The sequence below is a fragment of the Nannobrachium achirus genome, assembly GCF_963921795.1.
Source record: "Nannobrachium achirus genome assembly, chromosome: 3".
Classification (NCBI taxonomy): Eukaryota; Metazoa; Chordata; class Actinopteri; order Myctophiformes; family Myctophidae; genus Nannobrachium; species Nannobrachium achirus.
The window spans coordinates 46,379,689-46,396,124 of record NC_137812.1 but is presented as its reverse complement, the minus strand read 5'-3'; the positions used below and the strand labels follow the sequence as shown (position 1 = coordinate 46,396,124).

The 16,436-nt window shown below is 43.4% G+C and overlaps 1 protein-coding gene across 1 annotated transcript; it reads right to left on the bottom strand.

Moving 5' to 3' along the window:
- Positions 1 to 13,819: 13,819 nt before the first annotated feature.
- LOC308281610 (transcription factor Sox-10-like) lies at positions 13,820 to 16,227 on the bottom strand (the record flags this gene model as incomplete). The annotated part of the gene is made up of 3 exons (XM_080721839.1): positions 13,820 to 14,601; positions 15,310 to 15,581; positions 15,791 to 16,227. The coding sequence occupies 3 exons, from the start codon at positions 16,225 to 16,227 to the stop codon at positions 13,820 to 13,822; spliced, it is 1,491 nt and encodes a 496-aa protein (XP_080577965.1).
- Positions 16,228 to 16,436: the final 209 nt, after the last annotated feature.

The window sequence follows — 16,436 nt, the reverse complement described above, 5'->3', positions numbered from 1 at the left end:
GAGAGACTGATTTGTACAACAGATGAAGTAGTCTTTTAAAGAGTAATAGTGCCGTATACTGTAATATACACCTGTATGTGTATATGTATATGTATATGTATGTATACCGTATATTCATAGGTTGTTGATCATGATCAGAGGTTATGCATGCAAACTCGTGACTAGTCGGATCACTGTCTCAATGTCTATGTTTATAGTTACAGACAGGGGAGTCTTATGCTAGGTCACTGACGGACGCGTCTTGGTTGTTCAGGTGAGCTATAATTCCAAATAACTTGAGTAATCAGTTGTTCAGGTGAGCTATAATTCCAAATAACTAGAGTTATACTTTTTTTTGGTGAACTGTAATTCCAAATAACTAGAGCTGTAATTGTTCAGTGAGATATAATTCCAAATAACTAGAGCAATCTGTTGTTTGGGGAGCTATAATTCTGAACAAATAGAGTAATCGGTTGTTCGGTGAGGTGTAATTCCAAATAGCTAGAAATGGGTAATTACCAGAGTTATAGAAGTGAGTGTGCCAGGGATGCAGCAGTGCCCAAACGACTGCCGCCTTTTTGCGAGGACATAGTCAGATTATGTCCTGAAAGTCATGGTCAAATTGAGAGACGGTGGGAATCGCGGGGTTCCCAGCCAGGGCAATTCTTTTTAACTCAAATTCCTAATAACTCAAATTATTGGGGGAAAACTTGTAGAGAAGAAGACCACAGAGGAGAAGCAGCATGCATGACAATCCAGTAAAAGTATAAGATATGAATTCAGTGAATGAATCATCACCTTATTTTTGGTTTGTTTTATTTGTTTCAGTCTACGATTTTTATTTTACATCACCATATTTCAGTGATTTTACTGAGTACTATTTGGCTCCAATTATTGGTTGCCTTTAAGAAAATAACAGTAAGAAAGAGAAAGGGAGATAGAGAACAGCAACTAACACGCGTCTATTATTTTTGTTTAATTTTATGTTTCTCTATCCTTTTGTTTGAGGGTACTGGGTGGACCTCGACCTGGATTCCGCTCCCCCCACTGGCTCTCCCAGCATATGCACCACCGGCACCAACCCACAACAACCGCCAGGATCGCTCTGGTCTACCGTCCGTGGGCCCTACAAGACATTGCCGAAGCAGCAGAGGATATCGGCAGCCGCACGTCTATGTGGCTGCACAAAATACAGTTAAAAGAATGCCGCCCCTCCAGGATGGAAATATGCAAGGTGACAGTCAACTCATTGCAAAGTGTGAGGCCGCTTTCCCGCCCAGAAGAGACATTGGCAAAGTTGCCATGGTGACCCGTGACACTGAAGGGCGAGTCACCGATTACTACAACGTCTGTGGACAGTGTTCGTTTTTAAGAGTGGAGTCAGTGGACTGATGCAGCCGGGTGCAGTGGCATGCGCCTGTAATCCAAGTTACTGGGAGGCTGAGGCTGAGGCTGGTGGATCGTATGAGCACAGGAGTTTTGAACTGCAGTGGACTATGTCGATCGAGAGTACGCACTTAGTTCGGTGTCGTTGAAGCCGAGGTGACGGGTGCACGACCACTATGAGATGCACCCTAAAACATACGAGGACTCAAGTGCTCCATGTTAAAATTGAAACGCTGCCATGCACATGGGACAAGGACAGTTCAGCCACAACACCAGCGAGGATGCAGTGGGTGCGGATGTGGCAGAAGAAGCCAAGGACCTGGGGGGGATGGCAATGGGGTAGATATACCTGAAGAAGTGAGTGAACATTGGCATGTCGTGCCCGACACCATGCAGTCGAGGGAGGTTGGGCTGCCGGACAGCCTGGTGCACAACACAGCTTTCCGATTGAGGCCAGGTGGAGGGGCGGACCCCAGGGAGAGATGCCGGTGGCACCACCCCAGAGCAAGTACCCCACACACACATGCACATGCACATGCACATGCACACGCACACGCAAGGCATGCACAAGCTAGTGCAGCAAGCTACTGTATCTATTATCTACAAGATAAGAAGAAAATGCAACAAGCACAATCACACACAAATTAGGGGACTACTACAGTGGGGCATTCCGGAGCAACATATTCACTGTTCAGAGCAAGTAGTAGAATATGAGTACCCCTAGCATAGTCATAAAGGTCAGGAAACTCTCAAGCACTCATTTATACTGATTACAATATGTCCAGCTACAGCCCGAGTCAGTTATTAGTTCCAATGGTGTTTAAAAAAAAAAAAAAAAAAAAAAGCACAGGAATTAATGACAGAAATCCTAATTCATGACATGGTACAGACACACAAACTGCAAATTAACTATACAGTAAATAAATATTTACTAGTCTGTGGATTGTGCTGCTGCCTCTCTCTCTCTCTCTCCATCTGATTCTCAAGGCGAGTTATTCAAGGGGAAGTATGCTGCTTATCTCTCTTGGAGAGGAAACACACCAAAGGCTGGCAGGATTTGGGCACAATGCTGGGTCGCCAATGACAGGGCACAGGTTTGGTACCGGTACAGTTTTATTTTAAAAAGGCCTATAAAGAAGTGAGATCACACAGTCTAGACACCAATCCACAACTTTAAGAGGTGCACCTACGGAATTGCGGTTGTGCGGAGTTTGCAGGCTGTCTGTCACAAACCGTGTGCCCCACAGGTTGCAAACCCCCACACTATTTTGACTCAAATTCCGCCCGCCGCGACAATTTTCTGTCTTTTTTATTCTGTGGTCAAGTTGACCAATGCGAGGGTTTTTCGTTTCCGATTGAGGCATCCGATAAATCTGATCAGATCAGAGAATCATGCGAATCTCCAGGGTTTTCACAGTGAGCTAGTCAAGAACCCAGGAGTCTGGACCCATCCGCGGGGTCTACACTTTGACGGTCTGACAACTTATGGTTTGTGTGGCTCCTCAGAGGAGGCCTGCAGAACCTGACACTGTGATGCTCCTGAAGCACCTCGCTGATAAGGGTCACGGTTAGTTTGTCAAAACTGCAGTATGTACAAGAGTGAATCTATTGGGGACATGTGATCACAGCAGGGGGCAAAATCCCTCTCTCCCTGACATGTATTAATAGTAGAAGAAGCTGACAGGACCAAGTATTATAGGGACTGGACTTGACTGGACTAATAAGGCATTTTATGATAAAATAGGCCTTGGATGAATGCCATACTCGCTACCTATGACAGGCAGAACAGGTGGGGCTATTCAAGTATTCATAGACGAATACTTTATATCATTCTCTTGTAATTCCAAGTTCAAGTGTGTTAACAGAGTTTTGTTTCAGTTACATTATGTTCAAATCACATTACTGTAGTATTTGCATAATATTTAATTGCATGAAATGATCTTTAAAATAAAAGTCACATAACCATGTACAGTAGGAGGAGCCCTGTTCTGTATTGGTATCATATTTATTTGAGCATTACACATACATTTTAATAAATGGTTGATGGGACTCACAGCCCTATGGCCCGGTCCATAATCAGCCCAACAGTTCACCTAATCAGTTGATCAAAGGGGGAACTGCATGATGTCATGTTTGCAAATAGCATGGTAAAGTTATGTAGCTTACGGTTGTCACTGCAAAAACAATGCTTTCGGGCAGGCACACTGTATAAAGTATGAAGTATATTTCTGATGTGCTGCATTGTTGCCCATTAACCCTTTTCTCTGTAACAGGAATTGTTTGTATTTTTGTTGATTGCAGACGAGACCAATATCTGAATCTTACAATACCTACTTACTTATGCCTACAGCCCTACTGGGGGCATAGGCTGTCAACAAGGGATCTTGTGCTGTTCTCTTCAGCTTGCTCCATGTCATTTTCATGGCCGTGATGTCTGCCTCCAGGTCTCTGTACCTGGTGTTTCTTGGATGACCTCTTTCCTTCTTGCCCTGTGGAGTCCATCCTAGGCCTTGTCAGGAGATGTTGCTTCACTTGCATGCAGGCTTTCACAGAGTCATATCCAACTACGTTTCATTTCTTCTTATGCGGGCAGCTGTCCTGTCCTCTGCCGGAGTTCACTGATGGTGTCTGGCCATCGGATGCAAGGATCTTGCACAGGCGACTGTGGATGAAACCCTGCACTTGCGTGCAGGGCAACTGTAGTTCTCTGTGTCTCTGCTCTATGTCATTAACTTGTGCAAGGGGTGCAGAGAAAATGTTCTTGTTGTGTTTCCAAGTGTTTGTGTACTGTATGTGAAACCGAGCGAATGAAACTTAACTAACTAACCCACTAACTACAGGCTAACTTTGAGTGCAAGATAAATGCTTAAGGTAACTCTCTGCAAGGGTGGGGAATGTTTTGTATGTTGTATGCTGTTACGTCCTTTCCGATAGGAAGCAGCAGTCATGTACAGTAGACTCTGAACACACACAAACAGTGTGCAACTTGAAAGTAAGTGATACACACAACACAACATCCCACCAAACCAAGCTGTGGATATATTATTATGGAAGTGTGAGCATATTGTTTATTTAGGACGCACAGTTACTGTAGCTGTAGCATTGATTGATTGATTGATTGATTGGTTGATTGATTGATTGGTTGGTTGATTGACTGACTGATGGAATACTTTAGTAACAATTCATACTTTATAGATAAGATTGTTAACAGTACAGAGTGCAGTCAAAGGTTATGCTAAAAGGATAACACAAATGCCCCAGGGATTTATTTCCATTGTGGGCCAGTTTACTCAATGCATCAGTAATCAGTAAGACATCCAATATGTGCAGCAGTAACTATTTTTCTTGGGGACCACAACTTTCAGTGTTACATAACAACCAGTGTTGGGGGTAAATTGTTAAAGGTGATTAATTACTGTAATATTACTTTAAGCCTTAACTGCAAAGTCGTTACTAAGGATATTTCAGTACATAGGTAAGTTATTACATTTAGAAAGTAACTTGCCCAACACGGTTAATAATAACTCATATCATAATGCAGAGTTCAGTATGGACTGTTTGTTTAAATAAAGTGGATCTTACTTACAGCTAATTATGTGAAATGTACTTCTATTGCATGTCTGTTACAATAATGTCGATATAAATGGAAAGATTATTTCTCATACAGAATAAACAGAGTCTTTGTAACTTATGTTTCCTTCTAATAAATGCAAGTAACAAATCGATTAATGTTATATTGGATATATAGCAAATCAGTTGCTGAGAGTAACTTAAGTACAGGGAATCGAATATGTACTCAAACTGAGTGACCTTATCCTCCTTACTTTTGATACATCTATTGCACCTATGTGTTGAGATTTTATGCTTCCGCCCCAATACATTTCGTAGGTAAATGATGTGCCACTACCATTATTCTCAGCTTTAACTACAGTAACTTTGCACATATAGCCAGTGTTGCTTAAACCTTTTGGGCTCAGGACAGATATTTAAAGTTGTTTAACCCTAAATTACATTGCTATTTGTTCTACTTAAGTGTAATAATTTATCATGTTACATTTGTTGTGAATGTATTCGGAACATTCATATTGATTATAAGATAATATGCACTGTAGTGAAAGCATGTTCTCACTTTCGTTAATTTGTGATTTGAATCACTTGAAATTCAGTGTCTTTAGACGTGTAACCTGGATAGTGAGAGACTTAAGAGAATATCAGTTTCAGTTATAACTGATTGAAAGCAACGTTTATACGATTTTATAACTTATTTTAGAAGTTTGCAAATCCAAATAATACAATAAAAGATACTTTATTTTATTCCAATGGTTTGTTTTATTCTTCCAAAATGAGTTACCATGCAGGCTAAGTGTCATGAAATTAGAAATACAATGTTCTCCAAGTGATAACAAGTGGTGTGGAGATGCTTGATGTTAGATCAATAGAACTTATTGTCACATAAAGGACCTAAGTGATTGATACCAGTTCAGCTACCAAGCTGCAACAGAATGAATACTTTACCTTTAGGACTATTAGTCATGTATGATGCCAATACTCTTTACTCAAGTAAAATCTAATGCAGGACTTCCAATTAAGTACTTCTGTATTTTGGCATTGAATACTTATCCCACCACTACAGTGAATAGGAAAGGTTATAGGTACCCATAAGGAGGAAGATTTCGGGGTTGGGGGGGACTAACCTCTGAAGCATATTTTAACTGCAGGTCAGCAAGTGTCAAACACGGAACAACGCCCAACCAAGGGCCAACATGGAGACACATGGCAAACCACATCGTCTTTCAACAGTGGCTTGCCCCTAATCGGCGGGGGGTAGCTGGAGCTGCACCATTATTCTGATCACAATTAGAATGTGATTAATTGTGCAGCTCTAGGTATAGCTTTATCCTATAGAACAGCACCTGCTTTTGTCTGATGTGTTTACTTGAACCATTCACTGGCCTTAGCTAAATTGCATTACATTTTATGTCCATTATATGGCCAAAGGGGGAATTGTTATGGAAATACAATTTATATTCCCTTTCAGGCTATTGATCTATTGATTATTGAGTTATCGATTATTGATATAGATTATATAATATTCATCTTACTTCGGTTATATTAATATATGACTGTATGCTGATGTTATGAATGTAATATGTAAGCAAGGGAAGTAAATGAGTATGATAATATGTCTTATGAGTTTAGGCCTCAGTGTACTGTGTACACGTAGTTATGCAGCAGCAGGCTCATACAGCAAGGTCAAGTACACTAACTATTTCCCTGTAGGCAAGCGGCAGACCCAGACAGCAAGACGACAGGTTAAGGTGTTATGAACGCAAGGAGAATGTTTCTTATATCAGGCGTCAGTATTCTGGCTAGGGTAGTGACTACACACTACGGCCTCGGCATAGAGCAGAGGGCCTTCCATGCTCAGTCGATAAGAATGGAACACATGCAATAGTTGGTCAGGGATAGTGTCGCCGCTCTCAGTCAAAGAGCGTCGAGCAGCACATTTCATAGTCAGGCAGAAGTGACCTTACATACTCAAGTGTTGAGAGAGTACATCTTTTGGTCAGACAGAAGGAATGTCAGTCCTCAGAATTATCTTAACAATGTGTATGTATCCTTGCAGTATCTGTATTTAAGCTGCCTCAACATCCAGATCGGTGTCAGACTCCCGTTGCCTTTCGAGACAACTGGACCCTGTCCACCTTTCCTTCTTTCATCTCTCTTTTTCCTTTCTCCTCTCTTCTTTCTATCCTTTACTCTTCTCATTATTATATTACATAGGAATCATTGTCATATTATTATTATTGTCATCTGTTGTATTGAATAAATCTGTTATAGACATATCAGTGTCTAACTCTTCATTCTCTCACCGAGGAAATGTTCGAATTTCCACAACAGTGTCTTTCGTGGAAGACCCAAACTGACTTTTTCTCAGGGTTTTTCTTTTTATCCCAGAGTTTCATTAAAGGTGGCAGTTGCTGTTAAGATAGTTAGCCATAGTCATTGTGAGTAAATAGTAAACAGAAAATACATTTTTCAAGTGGGTCATCCATTTCATCCAATCAGGAGAGAGAGAACCTATTCACTAGCTTAACATTTATAGTGTTCCAATTTCATTTTTGTGTACCCAGGGCAGGCCACTAGTTTTAGTTTTTTCATCCGCCGTTGCTCAATCATTACCCACATAATAAATATCTATCAAACAGGGTCCCCCAGAACTTCAAACTAGCAAAAATAACCCCCCTGCACAAAAAAAGGCAGTAAACTAGACCCTGGAAACTACAGCCCGATTTCAATTCTAAGTTCCATCTAAAGTACGAACAGGTTGCAAGGTATCTTGAAGAGAACAAATTGATTTATGAGTTCCAATCTGGCTTCAGAGAATCCCATTCCACTGACACATGCCTTATCCATTTGAACGACTGCATCAAACATGAGGTAATCACTCAAGAACAGTCTCAAATGAAAAGGAACAAAACAGAGAGGGCGCTGTTTTTGTCTCCACCAGCACCAGCCGAAGGCATGGGGGAGAGTATGTTTTCCTCTCCGTCCGTCCGTCCGTCCGTCCGTGCGTCCGTCCGTCCGTCCGTGCGTCCGTGCGTCCTCGCAGTTTGTGAGCACCTAATCTCAGTCGCCGTTGGACCGGTCGATGCCAAAGTGAGCACACACATTCCCTGGATGCCAATCTAGAACCTCTGCCCTAAATTTTTCAAATGGGCCTTTTCTAGCGCCACCTAGTGGCCGATGTTCGCAAAACACATTTCTGTGCACTACTCTTACAGATTTTGTCCAAAAATCCTACAAATCGGTAGGCAGTATCTCGACAGTCATGTGATCGACACGGATCTGTCTGATTTTGCATATTCCATCCTGATTGGCTAAGATTGGCTTCCAAAGTTTGTAGGATCGAGCCGTTTTGAACAAAATGCCTCAAATCACAAACGCAAAGTGCAATCATCATGAAATCGCGCACACACGTTCCCACTAGGCCGAGGAAGAAATGCCACTTCATTATTTTAAAATCAGCCTCATGGTGGCGCTATAACAGGCCGATTTGTGGTTTTACCTATAACTCCACCGATCAGTTTCAAACTTTGTAAGCGCACTCCCTAGAGGCTAAGGATAAACCTTTGCCCTGCATTTTTCACATCAGCCTTTTATAGCGCCACCTTTGGGCCGACTTATGTAAAACACATTTTTGGATATTACTTATTGAGATTTTATCCAAAAATCACGCAAATCGGTACACAGTATCTCTATAGTCATGTGATCAAGTCCGATCCGTCTGATATTTCATATTCCATCCTGATTGGCTAATATTAGCTTCCAAAGTTTGCAGGATTGCTCTGTTTTTGAACAAAATGCCTCAAATCATCAACGCAGCTTGCGATTACAGTGAAATTTGCCACACATATTCCCACTAGGTCAAGGAACAACATTGGCCTGTTATAGCGCCACCCGCAGGTAGACTTTAGCAAAACACATTTTTGGAACACAATGCTTCAAATCATGCATGCAGCGTCCGATTGCCATGAAAGATCTAAGTTGAAGAACATATGCCACCCTTTTTAGATTGGCCTATTATACAGTAGCACCACCAGGACGCACGGCCTGGTGGAGACCTGTGCTCGGAAGAGCACTGCTTCTAGTTCCCTTTTCTTTGACGATGTTTAGCCAGATTGAACGTGAGGTGGACGCAAATATTGCAGCATGGTCATGCTGGACCTCCAGAAAGCATTTGACACCGTAAGTCACTCTATTCTGTTTGGCACATTAAAAGCTCGGTCTTGATAGTGCAGCAGTGAGACGGATGCAATCTTACTTGGTGGGAAGAGAACTGATCGTGGTGTGGAGGTGAACGGATTAAGCTGTGGAGTTCCACAAGGAAGCATACCAGGGCCTCTATTGTTCCTAATATACAATATGTAAACGACATGTCATCTACTTGTGACTGCAACCTGTTCCTGTTCGCGGATGACTTGGCTCTCCTTGTCTCGGGCAGGGACAAATTAGAAGAGGCACTCAGCGAACTAAGTAAGATCTGCACCTGGCTCAATGACAACAAACTATCAATACACCTTGGAAAAACCAAATCCATCAGCAAAATTGATAACTTCACAATCGAAGTGGGTGATACTGTAATAACAAGAAAAGACAAAATCACATATCTGGGTTGCATCTTAGAGGCAAATCTTTCCAGTGATCAAAAAAATCTACCAACGAATTAGCTTCTATCCACGGGTTTCCAACGCCCCATAGTGCATTGCGCAGAAATTGGACGAAGCTTCCGGCGCCGCAGCCGAGTGTGATCTACAAGCTCACAACGGCTGCATCTGCGACGAGACGTGAGCTTGTATGTCTGCTGTTAACTGGAAGTGTGGTGCAGTGTGGCGCAAAACATTCTCCAGTAAATTCCCGCGGAAAGAGGTGGATACAGAGGATCGCCTTGCTGGTCTGTACAATACACTGAAGACTCTAGGAGGTGGACTCATTCAGCCCCTCTACGACAATGGAGTCCTGGTATCGCGACGCCCCAAATGCCTTAGAAACAAGGCTCCAAACAGCCCAAAACAAAATTATTAGGGTCCTGCTTAACCTTCCTTTTCGGGTCACCTTACCGCTAATCACTTTTTAAGCGTGGGGTGGCTCACGGTAGCTGACAGAGTACAACATCTTGCAATGGGCCTGGTGTACAAGATACACTCACCACTAAGATACCCATGTACCTGTCAAAATACTTCCAAAACGTCAAAGATGTTGACATCTGAGGCAGCTCCACAGACCACGTTCAACCCTCCTGCTATACCACTAATATGTATTCCACATATTAGTGCTTAAAGCCTTAAAGGAATGTAAATCCCTAACTTACTTTTAAAATCAAACCCAGTTTTGATGTGAGCGGTGGATCCTCCCCGTGGGGACTAAAAGTGTGTGTCCGTGTCCGTGTGTGTGTGTGTGCGTGTGCGTGTGCGTGTGCGTGTGCGCGTGTGTGTGTGTGTGTGTGTGTGTGTGTGTGTGCGTGCATGCGTGTGTGAGTGTGAATGTGAGTGTGCGTGTGCCTGCATGGGCTGCTCAACAGCGCCACTGGTCACCCAGCGGTATTGCAGCTCATGCTACAGACAAAGTTACAAAGTTACCTAGTACCTACACACGCAGTCACCCTTAGGAGACGGTGTGCCACCGCTCAAAAACGGTCTGTAAAGTCACTTACAGGTGGCTGCTACTCGAATCTTTTGTTTTCCTATTGATGATATCCTCTGCAAAGTACTGTGTTCTCTCTGTCATTCAATGTTATATGATTTAAAAAAAATGTTTTCTATATGTAAATAATCCGTAAGGCTTTCTTGGATCTAACCTCTGAATGACGTCATATTGTTTGGACAGAGCCAAGCCGATTTAAACTCTGCTCTAAAAGTAGAGTATGCATCGGCCTTATACTGAACACTCTATAGCCTATGGAAATGTTTACTTTAGAGCTATTTGACACAGTTTTAACAAAAATAAAATAGCGTTTACACATACAGATTTAAAATATAAAGTCAACATAATCCAGTACCTACAAGGAGAATTAGAAATTTACAGTTGAAAATGAGTAATGTTGTCAACACAAGTCAATGTTGGTTTTTCATTGCATGTTAAATAACATCTATCCTACAAGAAAATATTAGGCGTTTATAGGTTAGGCTAGCAGGGCCAAATATAGGACTGTATGCATGACTCCCATGGGAGCAAATGTGTACACATAGTGTGGACACACACACGCACACACACACACGCACGCACGTCGCACGCACGCACACGCACGCACACGCACGCACGCACGCGCACGCACGCACGCACGCACGCACGCACGCACGCACACACACACACACACGTCTTCTCTATTTCAGAATGCACATTTAATGTATTCTGAAACACTGGTTCTCAATGTGGGTTCTGGGGACCCCCATGTGGTCATTGAGGGGTTCCGGGTCTATAACTCTGAGAGTGTACAAAATAGAACCAAACACTGAGGATTTTATAGATTGGGGTCCGAGAGATGAAAAAAATCATATCAAAAGAGGGTCCATGGTAGCCTGACACTCAGCCTGAATTGACATTTCGTTTCACTCCATTCGAAACAAAATTTTAAAGGGGTGTGGCTAGCGATACAGGGTCTGGAACCAGGCTAGGTCCCTGGCCTAATACATGTCAAACTGGTCCCTGAAGAAGACCTTTTCAGGTCAAAACATTGGTACTCAATAAATTATCCTGAATCATGGCTATGAGTGTGCAGCCTTTTCTTCACTTTTAAACTGGGGGTCCTTGAAATGAAGAAAGTTCTCTCTTGTGCCTCTAATTTGCCCTCGGGTCAATGTAAAACTCAACGTGACACTGTGCTGAACTGAACATCTTTTGAAATATTAAAAACAGAATGTAGGAAATGAAAAAATAAATGGATATTTACTCGTGAGTGAGCCAAGAATGGGTCCCGACCCACTGTTTGGGAAACGCTGGGATATAGTGCACAAGGTGGTCAGAGAGAAGGGAGGCATGTATACTGAGCTGCCTCTGGCCCTTTGCCCCCCCTCTCTCTCTCTCTTCCCCCTGCCTCCCTCCCTTCCTCCCTCGCCCTCAGCCTTCATACTGAATGGCTCTCTTGTCTTGCTGACTAACACACAGCCCCAGCCGATTAAATGTGGGAATTAGTAGTCGATTTTAGCCTACCAAAGACACAAACACAACCTAAACAGCTTAGGATTGTGCTGCACGATGGCGTTGTTTTTACAGTTTGACTCGTCAGCGACGTTTTGTTTTTAAATTGATTCATCCGCCACCAATTTAAATTCATTGCGTCTTCTCCTCGTACGTCAGCGTGGCAAAAAATTAAATAATTCTTGCACAGGTCTTTATAAATAAAATGATTTAATAGATGACAATATCAATAATATTTCAATATTGCTTTTTCTTGTAAGGAAGCAAAATACTCAGCAAATGTATAGCAAACACTGTACAAAACTATCCAGAATTATACAAAACTGAAAAAGCAAAGGTAGGACACAATGCATTATTACTTGCATAAAATAACTACATGGTAAGAGGGTCAGTATAAAATGATACAGTATGCATCATACAATACAGGTAAAGCATGTGGTAATGACCATTATTCACATTGCAGAAGAGGAAGAGTGATATTTTGACACAATATGTAAAAAGAAAAGATAAGGTTTGAAGAAAACAACATGCTTTTGGCCTGCATGTAGCTCAGAACAGAACTACATGTGATTCTAATCCTTAAGTAAGACCCAAAGTGGGTCAGTTATCTCAAAAGATCAGTTGAGACTTGTACAAATTCAAATCCAGAGCCTTAATCTATAAAGTGTAAAAATGGACCTGGGGTCCATTTTCACCCTTACACAGATACATTCAGGATGTGAATGTGTACAAATGGATTTTACCTCAATTGGAGAAATCAAGTGTGATGCAACAAAGAGGTATACTGTATACTCGAAAGCATGAAAAAGGTTGTGACTAAACTGAAGGTTTAGTGCTATGAGATGTATAATACCATCAACAATGTTTGATTAGGCACTGAAGATATTCTTTTCTATTGCTATTGGCACAATATGAATAAAGTCGAGGTAATATGATCGTTCCAAAACAGAGCAGTATGCATATAAGCTGAAATGTTTCTTAAAATTCCTCTTTCCCTCCCTTATTCCTTTTTTTCTCCTTAAATGGTTCTTCAGTTTAACAGAGTCAACGAAAAGATGGACAGAAATAACGTTACAGACTATCGAAATATGTCAAATGAAACAGTCATGACTATCTTTCAATGAACAAACTCATTGAACGTAATTTTGAATCAGAATAGTCTTTTCCCAAAGCAGTGGTGCAGATGCATAAATCAAAATGTAATATCGACATCAGTCACAATAAAGTTACACCCTAAAACATCAACAAAAAGAGTACAAATTTTGCTACTCATATAAAATAACACTATGACGTCAAAAACATCTTTAGTTTGGTTAATATGATCTGATTATTTCAGTCTAATAACCCACCATTTCTGGGTCACATCATAGTCACTCATCAATCCAAAATCTATTCAGCTTCAACGTGCACAATATTACATACCTATCCCTCACTTAAACGCTTGCCTTATATCACTTAAAATGGCACACATTTGTTAGGGTTTATTTTGATTGGCTATTGACCACGGCGTCTCAACTTGTTCTGTGTATTTGTATGTGGATGTTTTCAGACCAACAAGACAACAAAAAACGTGCAAGGTCCCGTGGATGCACCTCACATGACATTGGCTAACAAAGTATAAACTTCTAATATAACATCAATATGGCACCTGCGTGCACACACGCATACATACACACACTCAACACACGCACAGACACTCACAGAAACATACTTTCACACGCTTCCCATATTTCTCTCTGCCCTATACTTGTCTCCCTCAGGGTCTTGTGAGTGTGGTGTAGACAGGCTGCTCCCAGTGTGTGGGGCTGTGAGAGGGGGCCACGCTGGAGGGGTCTCCTATGGTAGTGTACAGGGGCCTCTGTGAGGGGCCCATGTAGGAGAAGGCTGAGTACAGCCCCGGGCCCTGGCTGGAGTGGGCGTAGTAAGCCCCCGGCGCCTGGTGCTCCCCATACTCGAATTGAGCCCTGGAGGCCAGAGAGGGGAAAGCAGAGCCATAGTGGGGGAGGCTGAGTGGGGTGTAGGTGACATGGGTGCCTGATGAAGGGGCGGAGGTGGTCTCGGCATAGTGGCTCCCAGAAGCTGACTCACTCTTGATTTGGCCCTTGGAAGGATCTGAGGATGGGGAAGCCTGCTGCTGCTGCTGCTGTTTGGAAAGCCAGGCAGAGTGCCCGCTGGCGGCCGCTAGAGCATAGGCATATGACGTCGCAGAGGACCCAGGTCCAGAGGCCCCGGCTCCACTCTGGGGATGACCATTTGGTGGAAGATATTGGTCGAACTCATTCACGTCAAAGGGCTCAATATTGGACATCACTTCATGGCTAATCTCACCAATGTCCATTGTGCCAAAGTCAATGTGAGGCTTAGCGCTTGATGACGAGGGGCCACCAGACCCCCCTTCCGCTCCGACCCCCAGGGCTCCTCTGGCCCCTCCCGACCCCCCACCGCCGCCTCCCCCCTCCCTCTTGGTCTCCGCCAACTTCCCAGATTGAAGCTCTGTCTTTGGGGTTGTGGGGGGAGTAGGTGGGCTGTGACCTTGACCTGTAAAAAAATTGTAAATGATTCAAGTGAGTCATCACATCAAATAAAGACATACCAGAGGTATACATTGTGTAATTTCTTCAACTATACAAAGAGATCAGAGTATATGACAACAAGAAAAAAAAGCCTGATTCAACTTTTGTAACTACAGTACATTCAGTGTTGGGTGCTGCTTATTTGCTTTTGTCTAGCTAGTCATGCCTCTGTTGGAGACTATTGGAATGAAGCAGTTGTGAGTAATGAAATAAAACAGAGACAGACCGGAGACAAACAGGGCAGCTCTGTGCTCAGGGGCGTCACAAGGGGGGGGGGGGGGGAGTGGGACTGAGTTACTAGGGCCCAGGGTGGAGGGACCTTAATTATTTTATACTTTAGCTTTTGAAAAATAGCAGATATACAAGCTGAAGGGGCGTAGGCCGCGGAGCGAGTGCTGCGCTGCAAGCTTATAGATCTGCTATTTTTTAAAAGTCGTGAAAATGTGTTCAAATCTTTGAATATTATGTATTTTTAAGGGAACATTTTGCTTCTGGGGGGGGGGGGGGTCCTTGGAACTAAATATTTTGAGATGGGGGTCCGTGGCCAAATACATATCATTTTGGGAGTCCTTCACATGAAAATGTTTGAGCACCACTGACATAGAACCAGGTTTTTCAAAAAAAACCTTAGAAGGACTTTGGTCAGTGCGATGCCCCTGTCTGTGCTACATACCAGCAGGGTGGTGGTGGTGGTGGTGGTGGTGCAGATCACCCAGGGGAGAAGCAGCCCCTCCGTTGTGTTCCAGGTGGAGGGTCTTGTAGTGGGACTGGGAGTGGCTGGCCTCTCCCTCACCCTGGCTGGCTTCACCCTCGGCATTAGTCCCAAGTTTGCCGTTCTTGCGTCTGCGGGGCTGGTATTTGTACTCAGGATAGTCCTTCTTATGCTGTTTCCTCAGCCTCTCCGCCTCCTCGATGAATGGCCTCTTGTCGCCCTCGTTCAGCAGCCTGGGGAAGGGAAAACAGAGTGGTTTGAGGGTAGCTATTAAAAAGCAATGTAGGCCTAATGATGGATTGCATACAGCAAATATAGCTACTCCATTTACGGATTCACATAGATTGCACTAATTAAGCACAAAATATTACAGCAAAGGCAGGTATAATTGGACATAAGTGATATAAGTTTGCACCCTTTTTATTTGACACACACTCCATACCTCCACAGTTTCCCCAGGGTCTTGCTGAGCTCTGCGTTGTGCAGGTGGGGGTACTGGTCGGCCAGTTTCCGGCGCGCCGCCTGTGCCCACACCATGAAGGCATTCATGGGCCTCTTCACGTGCGGCTTGCTCTTGTTGCCGTTGTTTACGCGCACGGGCATGGGCACGAGCGTCCAGTCATATCCGTCCAGAACCTGGCTGACCGCCTCGCGGATGCCGATGGGGAAACGGTCGTCGTTCTCTAACACTTCTGATTTGGCGGTTCGAGTCCCGTCCTCTGCGCCGCCCTCGGCGCCGCACAGCGGCTGTGGGCCGCCGAGCAGGGGGGAGTCCCGGCCACCTGTCGCCCCGGAGTGGGTCGGTGACAGCGAGTGTCCATCATCAGAGCCTCCTGGGCTCAGCTCCGCCTCGGATAGGCTGTGCTCCTCGCCGGACATTTTTTTTTTTTCTTTTCAACGTTTTGTTATTTTTCTCCCCCTAATCAATATAGGCCCACAAAACCCGGGTTATAGGTGTGAGGAAAAAAAGACTAGAGTTGAAAAAGTCGCGTCTGGCTCAGCGCGCTTTCTCCGTCACTTCTTTCCAGACAAACCCATGCTTGTGTGTAGAAAAAAAAAAAAAAAAAAAAAAAGTAGGCTACAAAAAA